General features: G+C 44.8%; 1 protein-coding gene across 2 annotated transcripts in view; it reads left to right on the forward strand.

Moving 5' to 3' along the window:
- DNAH10 (dynein axonemal heavy chain 10) overlaps positions 1 to 11522 on the forward strand; it is a 2445728-nt gene extending 2434206 nt beyond the window's left edge. For both annotated transcript variants that reach the window (XM_078667623.1, XM_078667624.1), the window contains 3 exons: positions 3056 to 3236; positions 5331 to 5476; positions 11216 to 11522. In XM_078667623.1, coding sequence (XP_078523749.1) covers positions 3056 to 3236; positions 5331 to 5476; positions 11216 to 11362 — 474 coding nt within the window. In that variant the 3' untranslated portion in view covers positions 11363 to 11522. The remainder of the gene's footprint in view (positions 1 to 3055; positions 3237 to 5330; positions 5477 to 11215) is intronic.
- Positions 11523 to 11924: the final 402 nt, after the last annotated feature.

Genomic DNA, 11924 nt, shown 5'->3' on the forward strand with positions numbered 1-11924 from the left:
GGGGAACTCCAAGGGGTTCAGGAACACCATTCAGCAACAAGACAGTAAGCACTCATTTAAATCTAACATCAATCCTCCTCGACGCCATTTCCCCACCATCTTGGTCCCCGGCATTCTCCTTCTCTTTCCTGTGCCCCTTTGTTCTAGGATGCAGCTCACGCTCTACAGGCTTCAGGAGGGGCTCCGAGGGGGCGTATGGGCTTGAGCGAGGAAAGGGGTGGGTGTTAGCTGGGCGCAAAGTGCCTAAGGTCAGGGTGCAGGGGGCGAGGTGAGGGGATAGCTGCACTCCGTCCTCCTGGGCATGGAGGGAGGGAGAGCTGGGCAAAACAAGCATTGGCAAATTTACGCTAGTCCTATTGCATTGCAAATGGTTGGCAACTGGAGGGAGGGCAGGGGGGATACAGCATGGACATCGGTAGGGAAGGGAGGGCGAGAGGGAGAAAGCACGGACAACAGGAGGGAGGGCATGCGGGGTGGGGGGAGGAGAGGAGAAGGCATGGACAAATCTGCGTGACGCTATGTGTGCCAAAGGAAATAGTACATGCCCCATGTAACAACCAAGTAAAGGGGCCATTAGCCATGGAAGGATACAAATGAAGACATGGCTGTACTAAGGAGGGACTAACAAGCCTCCTAATTAATCAGAAGCCAGCATTTACAAAGGAAAAACACACAAGCCAATGAAACATAAGGGCGGAGGAGTGGACGTAGCTTCTCTCCATACTCGACTACCACAGCTCTTCGCAGACCAGCGCTTGGTGCGCTGGCTCACGCTCGACCTAAAAAGCAGATAAACTTTAGGGAAATGGGAAAGCGGGATTCGGCAAGAAGACGTAGATCTATTCGAGGAATACAGAGTTGTTGTTAAACATGGAATCTAAGGTAACAATAAATACTGAGCAACAAAAGCAAATATAAGTAGCAGTGGGAAGTTAGAAACGTGTCTTCCCAGACAAGAAACTGTCCTGTCTCAGGAGCCCTTTTCCTGCTCCACTAGGTTTCTTGGTAGTCAGATTTCGCTTCTCTGGCTGGGAGAACAGCGGATGCCCATTATGGGATTGAGACACCTTATACCCTGGGAATGATGCGGCATCCATCAAGGTAGTCTAGTAACACCGTAAAGGTCCAGCTCTATGGTCCAACTACCGGAATCTCTGTCTTTGCGTAACAGCTGAACTGATTAAACAACAGAGTTAAGGGCAGTTTAACGAGGATTTGGGTGTCATCCAGATGGAATACCTAGAAGGGAAGGCCCTCAACGTGTTGAGTCAGTGAGAGGATATAAATGTTAAACATTATTACTGGAAAAGTTGAGGCCTAAAGATGGCCAAAGCTAGTTGGTTCAAACAGTGACTGAATAGATCATGTGTTAATCATTATTGGTCATATTATTGACATTCATGAAAGGATCTTGAGGTCTTTGATATCAGAAAGAAGAGTTTAAGGTCTACTTCTTCCATGCAAGTAAATAACATTGACATATTTGTCAATTAACGTCAGATGTCTCCTTCCTCTGTAGAACCATAATGCCCTTAAATTACAATGAGACCACACCTGGCCAACAGCTAAGGTAGGAGCATATGAATGTGTTTTTATGTTTTTTGCCTTTTGGCAAGTATCTATGGTGCGCCATCATTGGTACGGGTTTTTAGCATTTTCCTTTTAAGTTATGGGTTCTATTCTATCAGATGCCCAAAATGTTCAAAGGACATGGATCCATAAACTTCGGATGTATTCCCATATATTATCTGAGCATTACAAAAGTGCCTAGGAGGTAGATAAATGGATTATACTTGCATTTATGCAATCTGTGGCTTGACTGAGGAAAGAAGGTGAAATATCTCAAGGTGTGTATACCCTTCCCCACTCCGTGAAAGTGCAATGTTTCTCTAAATGCCTGAGTTGACTTTGCCTGCCTTTGGTCAGAGTACCTGCCACTCTATGGTTTGCTCAGAGTCATTTTAAGGATTGGGCAAAAGTGGGCAATTGCCCAGGGCCCTCGCCTTCCAAGGAGCTCCCTGGTAATGGGATTTTTCTATCACTCAATCTCACCATTGTCAATTTTCTTCTATATTGCTTCCGTCATGCAGGGTTGTGTTGGCTGTAAATAGGCAATAAAAGTCAAGGTTGTTTTGAATGGGGGCCCCAAAATATGTTTGGCCCAGGGCCCAAAAACAACACTGGGTTTGCTAATACATGTGTTCTGTGAATTTGCAGGGTCATTCATCTTTTCTCTAACAGGTGAGTCAAAGCAAACTAGTAGAAGGTAGTACTTGGTATCATATATAACCTCTTGGAAGAGTGAGGTATCTATTGGCTGTCTCCTTGCCAAGTCTTGGTGAGGCTGGTGTGCGTAATTATGGTAGGTCATTCGCTTTAAGGTATGCTATCAGTATCCTGAGCCAGAGCTTAGAGTTTTGGTGGTTCCCGCATTGGTTAGGGACCCTGGGGTCTACATAAGGTTACCCCCTTAAATACGCGTTCCCTTATGTAGGGTTTAGTAAACCGTACATGACAATGTGTGTTCTGTCCACTTGGTGAATAACTTCCCTGGCTTGCTTTAAATGTAACTATGCACATGCAAATGTTTTAGTACATAATGTAGTGTTTGATAGGATACCCGTAGCTGGGATTTTCCTCCTCGCCCTGCAGGACCTCATAGTAAGCACATCCAGTAGGGCTCAGGTACCCCTTACCGAGCGAGTGAGTTCACCTTACCTGGTAGAGTTTCAATCGCCTTCCCTCTCAGCCCTGTGAACTTTCACATATCATTGCTATTAGGTTTATTAAAGACATAGCTTCTACCACTCCCAGAGGGCACAGACTAGCTACTAAGTGACATGGCCTCCTGCTGCCATGCAGCAATGTGGCAACAGAACAGAGGCACCTACCGAACCGAAGAAAGCACATTAAAGGGAATATAACAGTCTACCAAAAGAACTGATCTAGGAAAGCAGTAACATTAGGCTGACATGTTTCTCTTTGGTAAATTAGGACTATTTTGCACGAGGCGGAAGCATAGTAAATTCTTCTTTCTGATGCTTTGTATTTGCAGGTAAACGGCACTGAGCCCAATGTGATGTGGCTGTCGGGGCTGCATATCCCGGAGTCTTACCTGACAGCACTTGTCCAAGCCACCTGCAGGAAGAACGGCTGGCCACTTGACAGATCCACCTTGTATACTCAAGTGACTGGCTACAAGGCAGACGAAGAAGTGTCCGAGCGCCCTGGCCAAGGTAACAAAATCTGCAATTCTGCAGGCAGATAGAGAACTTTTCTTTTTTCAAACCTGGAAGTGTGGTGTGGACAACGCTTTGCATTTTACCCTCTCTCATGCAGCATATGGTAAACAAGAGTGCAGTGGCCAATGGTTTTCTTTTCACCCTCTTTTATGGGGCATGGCACATGTACACAGGGCATTAAGTGGGATGAAAAAACTAGGGGGTCTCTCAAAGGGGCGTGGCTGATGTAATCAGGGCGTGACTTAAACCGTAAGCTAAAAATCAGTGCTTAGCATAGTGTGTCGCCCTCTGGCAATTTGCTGCTTCTGTCATTGCATCCAGATATATATTACAACAAGTACAATTACACCTAGGGAGGAGGTGAGATAAAACATAGAATCAGTGTTTAATGTGTGAGCAAGCTAGTACCAGGGTCTAATCTACACCTCAGAAGGCCCCTTCAGCTTGCAGCCTCCACTGTCTCTAAAAGCGCTGGCAAATGACAGAACCAACGCAGCCTCCTACTCATCACACTTAGACATATGTTATGTTAATTGAATTTGTTGAGCGCAGCGGTTACCCTAGGGACTCCTGGGTATATGTGTCACCCAAAGCGGTAAGAATGGCCTGGGCAAGCTGGAATCCACTTTTTAAAATACACTTTGAATTATCAAATACGGTGCTAATGTTCTCTGTTGAAATAGATGGACAATGCCACAATGTGGTGGAATGACATACAATGTGCTGGAGTTAAAAACACAAGTACTGGTCCCAAGCCACGGCAAAGACCAGCACAAATTAAGCATTGCATAGACTAATGTATCAATGAAATTTACCACTACACACTGTCAAGTTAAGGATATGTGTATTTAGATCAATGGCCTTTAAACAATACATGAAGCAAGAAAGTCCCTAAAAACAGTTTAATACTGCAATCATGTGACACAGTCTATTAAAAAATGCTGGTAGTCAAATATGCAAAAACACACGGAACCAATACTGCTACAATGTCAAAAGAATATATACATTTCACATAGGGATTAAGAAAATGTAAAAATTACAGTAACAAATCAAATATATAGAAAAGCAGAATTCATTCAATACAATACCATTCTGTACATATATCATAAAAACATTTCATTAAAAACATATTGTTGTGGAAAAACAGTTGTCGACACAGCGTTTTGGTATTTGGTAAACACCTTCTTCAGGACAGTTTTTCTAAATAGCGAATGATGACCTTCTCAATGGAACCGACCTTTGGTGAACAAAGAAAAATGCAAAACACATCTAGTAATTGCACTAAATTCATTTGTTGCAATTTTAAGTTATGAAAGTCTATTTTTACCTTATCATGCAAGGTATTTACAGTGCATATATGTACACTGGAGCCACCGTAAAGGAATATATTTATGGTGTGCTGTAAAAAAGTGATAGTGTATATTCATTATTCGCAATCTAATAGCTATTATGCCCAGAGGTTACAATTCAAAACTGCTGGAATTTACCAATTTAAAATTATTGGAAGAAGCCAGTACTATTGGCGTGATTGGATAGCTGCGCTTTGAGTTGATGTGCAGTCATAGGACTACCAGCATTTTTTAATAGACTGTGTCACATCATTACAGTATAAACTGTCTTTAGGGACTTTCTTGCTTCAAGTATTATCCCATGTCCCTGACTGGACCAAAAGGGGACCTCCCTCTTTTTCTCTACTTTAAACAATACAGCAATTAAAAAAGATAAAATACATGTGTAACACTAAAACCATATATACATTTTTCCAATAAAATATATCTTCCAATAAAATTCTGCCAGTAATTTTATAAAGCACATCCACACTCCTACTGGTTATCAATGAGCATTGCACGAACTGCCCACATAAATCGTCCAATAGCACATGCTATATCTAAAGAACACATCTCAGCTCAACTACATACTGAAATCATACATTTTTTGTGGGAAAACGTTTAATAAAATAATGTCTAAAGAATTAAGCCTATGAAACTAATTCCCCTGTGAAAACTGCATCCAACTTCGGATTCATTCTTAATAGTGTTAATACTTTCATCTGGGTATATTTTGATATGCATTTTTTTTCCAATACAGGATGCTTTATTACTGGACTTTATCTCGAAGGAGCCGATTGGGATGTTGAGAATTCCTGCCTCATCAAAAGTAAACCCAAAGTACTTGTAGTAGAACTGCCAATTCTAAAGGTGATCCCAATTGAATCTCATCGTCTCAAACTGCAGGTATTACAATATTAGCCAATCCCTTCTTTTACCGGATTTTTTATTTATTAATCGAATGGTTATGTTTGTTTAATAACACCATGTAAGGTTATGGACCATTTCACAACCATAACAATTACCATTTTACAACCATAACAATTAAGTTGAGTTTCCAAATATTCACTTCATTCAATCAATCAAGACACTTATGTTATGTTATGTTATGTTATCCGTTTTGTAAAGCGCACAGCTGCCCCAGCTAAGGGGCGTCCCGGCGCTACCACATGAGGAAACGATAACAATGTAGGCCAGCCTAAAAGAATTGATAGAAAAGACTAGGGTGATGGGAACAAAAAGGTCTTAATAGCCTTTCTGAAGGACGTCAGACAATCAATAGCGCGGATGTGTACCGGGAGAGAATTCCATAACTTAGGCGCAAGGTATCGGAAGGCCCGACCACCTGTCCTGGAAAGGCTGATTCTAGGCACCGTTGCTAAGTATAGCTCAGCTGAGCGAAGGGGGCGCGAAGGAACATAGTGCGAGATCAGGTTACTCAACAGGGCCGGGCTAGCACATTTCAGAATTTTAAAGGAAATACAAAGTGTTTTGTAATGAATACGTCTGTAAGTGGGGATCCAATGCAATTTACGGATAGTGCTGGAAGCTGAGCAAAAACGTGGCAGACCCACCAAGGCTCTAGCCGCCGCATTTTGAATGCGTTGCATTCTTGTAATTTCTGCTTTATTTACCCCCAGGAGAAGAGAATTTGAATAGTCAAGACGTGAGATGATGGTAGCTTGCACGATGAGTTGACGAACCGAGGGGGCAAAGTATTTTAGAATAGGTCTTAGGCTTCGCAAGGTGCCAAAACACGATGCGGCTAACTGCTTGGTATGGGCCTGAAAGGAAAGGGAAGAGTCCATCATAACTCCCAGGTTCTTCACTACATTTTTTGGGGAGGGAATTGTTCCCAGGGCTGCCGGCCACCACTGATCATTCCATAGATTGGCATGCTTACCCAACAACAGAACCTCCATTTTCCTGGCATTTAGCTGTAGACAATTGGCTGCCATCCAATTGGCCACTGCCGTCATGCCGTCTTTAAATTTGGAGGCCGAGGGTGAAGAACCGTCCACCAAGGTGACCACTAGCTGCGTGTCGTCAGCATAAGAGACAATCGTAAGGTCCCATAGCTTGGCGACCGCAGCTAGAGGCTGGACGTATATGTTGAAGAGCAGTGGGCTCAAGGCCGAGCCCTGGGGCACCCCTTGACCAATGGCATGGGTCTGAGATGTATAGAGGGTATTGAGACTCGGAATGATCTATTAGTCAGGAATGAGCGAAGCCAATCTAAGGCTATGCCTTCTATCCCTGCTTCCTCGAGTCTCTGGAGTAGAATCTCGTGGGACACCTTGTCAAAGGAGGCGCTGAGGTCTAATAAAATCAGCGCCGCACTTTGACCTCTGTCCATGCGAGACCGGAGTTGCTCAGTGGTGGCCAGAAGGGCCGTTTCTGTACTATGACCCGTTCGGAACCCATTCTGAGAAGGGTCTAGGATACAATTATTGTTCACGAACTGGGTCAGTACGTTGTTAACGTGAGCCTCCGTAATTTTTGCCACCCAGGGCAGAAGGGATATTGGCCGGAAATTTTCCGGTTTGTTGGGGTCTGCATTGGGTTTTTTTAGAATTGGAGATACCCAAGCATGCTTCCAGGAGGTCGGAACAGTCCCAGTTGATAGGGAACTGTTAATTATGTTACAGAGAGGCTCCTTAAAGACTGAAAGGGAATCCTTAAATTGAGATGGTTGTAAGGGATCCAAGGGGGAGCCTGACTTGATTTTGCCACTGAGCCGGGTGAATTCAGCCTCTAAGAGGGGCGGAATGGATGTCAGGGAGACCCTAGGTTCCACTCTAGACCTAACGTAGGTTGAGGGTGAGCAGGGAGCAGGAAAGGATAAGTAAATAGTACGCACTTTATTGACAAAAAAATTTGCTAATTCGTCGCATAAGAGCGTGGAAGGTACCACTGGGGTACTTGCTTTCCTGGTCCGGAGGTCTTTAAGGATTTTGAAAATGCATTTAGTGGGATTAAGACTGGAGCTAATCTCCAAGGCAAAAAAGGATGCACGTGTTTTACAGACCGCTTTATGATACAATTTTACCTCTGCCAAATAATGCCTTTTTTTCTCTGGTATGTAATCTTTCCTCCAGTCGCGTTCCGCCTTTTTACAGGCTTTCCGCAGAATGGTTAGAGAGTTATTGTACCAAGGATTGGAGGTAGTGCTACGACCTTTCACCCATTTTGCTGGACTTAGGGCGTCCAGACCTCGCAGGACCCATTCGCAGAAGCAATCGTAGTCTTGGTAGTTATCGAGAGGGTTGGCGTTAAGAAAATGGTGGAAGTCATCCAGCTTCAGCTTATGCCAAGGCCGTTTAAAGATCGACCTAGGGGTTCCGTTATTAGGGGGTTCAATGAGAGGGACGAACCATCTGACCAGGTAGTGGTCTGTCCAGCCCATGGGGGTTGGTTGATCCACAATAATTGAGTGCAGGTTGGTAAATAATGGATCAAGCAGGTGTCCTGCTGAGTGCGTAGCTCCAGGGACTAATTGGTCCAGCTGGAGAGCAGCAAGGTCTGCTATGAAAGTGGCGTTGTCTTGGATCTGGTCCAGGTGGAGATTGAGATCACCACAGATGCTAAAATTAGCAGAACCTGCTGCAAGCTCACTAACAACCTCGGGGAGCGCGTTCTTAAACGTGGTTGCAGTACCCGGAGGACGATATATTAGGAGGCCTGATAGTGAGTACTGTGCACTCACAGCTACCTGGAAATGCGCCGCTTCGCAGTCTGCCAGCTGCGCTTTATTAAATAGGCAAGAATAGTGTGATTTAAAGATGATCGCTATCCCACCTCCCCTGGAGACCCTGTTTAGTGTACATATGGAATAACCAGGAGGTAGAGCTAGGTTAGTGACCGTTACCAGGTCATCATTTAACCAGGTTTCACACATAAACAATATGTCAGGGCGATCTTCGGAGATAAGATCAAGAACTTCGGCGTGATGTTTTGCCAGAGATCTGATATTAAGCTGTAGTATTTTAAGCTGTATCTGGGGTTTGGTCTGATGAACACATTTCGGGAGAGTGGGGGTCGGGATAGAAAAGGAGCCGCAGGCAGGGCAGTCCCATGAAAAGTCTCCTAAAGTAAGAGGGTTGGTTGTGCAAAGGGCAGGGTCGGTGCTGAATGCCATGAGTTCCTCCCTACCATAGCGGATGGCACCAGGATGACATCGGCCAGGGGTCCTGGCGAGAGGCGATGTGCAGGTGATGACGGGCGCAGGCGGGCTTGCCTTTGGCGCGCCCGCTGCGTGTCGCCCAACACATCGATAAATAAGGGGAAGGAGCGTGATGAAAACTAGACCGCTCCCCCCTTCCGCCGGAAGTGAGAATAATGGCCGGGCAAGAGATAGAAAGAAACTCCCTCCACACAAACGAGTAAAGCTCGGGGTGGGACGGGGAGCGTGAGAGGCAAAGCAGTTAAAAGTAAGTGCAGTTATTTAAAATGAGACAACACAGTGCAGGCACCCAAAATCGTATCCCCTGTGAAATCCAATTCCCCTCAAATTCAATATTTATAGCAGCGCGGTACATAGATCGTACCTCTAGCATGTAGACCGCTGCTCGAATGAAGCCCTGCGTTAAGAAGGGGAAGGAGCGTGATGAATACTAGACCGCTCCCCCCTTCCGCTGGAAGTGAGAATAATGGCTGGGCAAGAGATAGAAAGAAACTCCCTCCACACAAACGAGCAAAGCTCGGGGTGGAACGGGGAGCGCGAGAGGCGAAGCAGTTAAAAGTAAGTGCAGTTATTTAAAATGAGACAACACAGTGCAGGCACCCAAAATCGTACCCCCTGTGAAATCCAATTCCCCTCAAATTCAATATTTATAGCAGCGCGGTACATAGATCGTACCTCTAGCATGTAGACCGCTGCTCGAATGAAGCCCTGCGTTAAGAAGGGGAAGGAGCGTGATGAAAACTAGACCGCTCCCCCCTTCCGCCGGAAGTGAGAATAATGGCCGGGCAGGAGATAGAAAGAAACTCCCTCCACACAAACGAGCAAAGCTCGGGGTGGAACGGGGAGCGTGAGAAGCGAAGCAGTTAAAAGTAAGTGCAGTTATTTAAAATGAGACAACACAGTGCAGGCACCCAAAATCGTACCCCCTGTGAAATCCAATTTCCCTCAAATTCAATAGATCGTACCTCTAGCATGTAAAGCGCACTACATACCCGTGAGGATCTCAAGGCGCTTGGGAGGGGGGTGCTGCTACTGAACGAAGAGCCAGGTCTTGAGGAGTCTTCTGAAGGCCAGTAGGTCTTGGGTCTGCTGCAGGTTGGCAGGGAGAGTGTTCCAGGTCTTGGTAGCGAGGTGGGAGAAGGATCTGCCGCCGGCAGTCGTTCTTCGAATGCGGGGGACTGTGGCGAGGGCGAGGGCGAGGCCGGCGGAGCGGAGCTGGCAGGTGGGGGGGTAGAAGCTGAGACGTTTGTTGAGGTATGCTGGGCCGGTGTTGTGGAGGGCCTTGTGTGCGTGGATGAGGAGCTTGAAGGTTATCCTCTTGTTGACGGGGAGCCAGTGCAGGTCTCTCAGGTGGGGTGTGATGTGGCTGCGGCGGTGGGTGTTGAGGATCAGATGTGCCAAGGTGTTTTGGATGCCTTGCAGTCGTCCCAGGAGCTTGGCCGACGTTCCTGCGCAGAGGGCATTTCCGTAAGCCAGCCTGCTGGTGACGAGGGCCTGGGTGACTGTTCTTCTAGTTTCATTACAGTAATCATCAGATTAATATTCAGAGTAGTTTACTCTGGACCAGGGGTCCAAATCCGTTATCAGAACATCATGAAATAATATTCCATTTTATATCTGTAATGTTGTTGTATAAACAATCCTGGACAGTAAACAGTTGTAGGTCACGTCATATTTCTCATACGTTATCAGCTACAAGGATAAGTATGAAAAACTTTAATGTAGGCGTTCCAGGCGAATATTAATAATGGTGTGGGTGGAATGCATCATTTACAGACTTTTATATTCTGTGGGTCCACGACTAGCATTCACTCATTTCTGGATCTTCTGTTTATCCACAAGACAATAAATGTATATATAGATGCATTGGATACAGTCGTTATCACTGTGCTAACTGGTTAGTATAACTAGCTGCAAGGACATTATTCACCTTGTTGATATTTTAAACTTCAAAGCTCATTGATAGGCCCTCTAGTTGTCACAACATGCTTGTCTAAACTACCATCAATGATACTGTCTAGAGAGGATCTTTAGAAATTTGAATATCGTTTGCTTTTTATAGATTGCCAAGAATAGAAAACAAGTCGGTGGAAATGTGCCTGCAACACATTTATTCAAAATTAGTCACAAATATGTGCTTAAACAAATCAATACATATCTTCCACTTTTTGGTGGTGTGCAAAATAACAAGCCCCAGCTCTTGTGTCCAGCTTTGATTTTCATAGAGGAGTTTGTCTGAAGACATGAGAAGGGAAAAATTGTAGGAAGGTGAGTACATTAATTAGTTAGTAGTACGCTGGCATACACATCAAAAGGCCAGTGCCCGGTAGCAAGAAATTGGGGTGCCTAAAAATGGAAACATTACAATTGTAGGCAGTTTTCATCGACTTTATTAGTTGATGAAATGATATGCTGAAGTTTTACATTTCTTTCTAATGGTTCTCACTTTCTTCTCATTGCAGAACACGCTCAAGACACCAGTGTACACAACATCCATGAGACGAAACGCTATGGGAGTTGGTCTGGTGTTTGAAGCGGACCTTTTCACCACTAAGCACAGCTCTCACTGGGTGCTGCAGGGGGTCAGCCTCATGCTCAACTCGGATTAGACCAACAGAATAATCTTCTATTAAAAACGTCTATTTTGTAGTTTTTTCTAAATATTTTCAGATTTGTAAAAATAAAATATATTCTTATATGTTTTTCAAACCTTGTGTAGCAAGTGTGATTCTGAATGTTTGATTATATATTTTGATTTGTATTTTACACTGTTTAGTTACATATTTTCTTCTTTGAAGATTGTTAAATTCTGAAATGTCCCAGATGCAGGTTGAGACCCTCAGAACCTTTTGAACATGCAGCCTGCGCTGTGGCGCGGATTACGACTAGGCCTGGGCAGTGAACTTTGCTCTGTTCGCGGAGTTTGCAGAGTTTTCTGCACTTCGTGGAGTTCGCTGAGTGCAGAAAACTTAACTTCGCGATGTGCAGCAGAGTTTTCTTCCCGCTTGTGATCGCGAACTGTAAATTCGCGAGCTGGAATACCAGCACAAAGTGCAGTTCGCTCTGCACTCCGCCACTCGCGGAACTTCATAGAGAATTTTTGTAACTTTGTGTACGCCCAGGCCTGATTACAACCCCTTCAATCAGTTTGTTCGCACCTAAGTGCTGGGC

This window comes from Lissotriton helveticus, chromosome 11 (genome assembly GCF_964261635.1).
Source record: "Lissotriton helveticus chromosome 11, aLisHel1.1, whole genome shotgun sequence".
Taxonomy (NCBI): domain Eukaryota; kingdom Metazoa; phylum Chordata; class Amphibia; order Caudata; family Salamandridae; genus Lissotriton; species Lissotriton helveticus.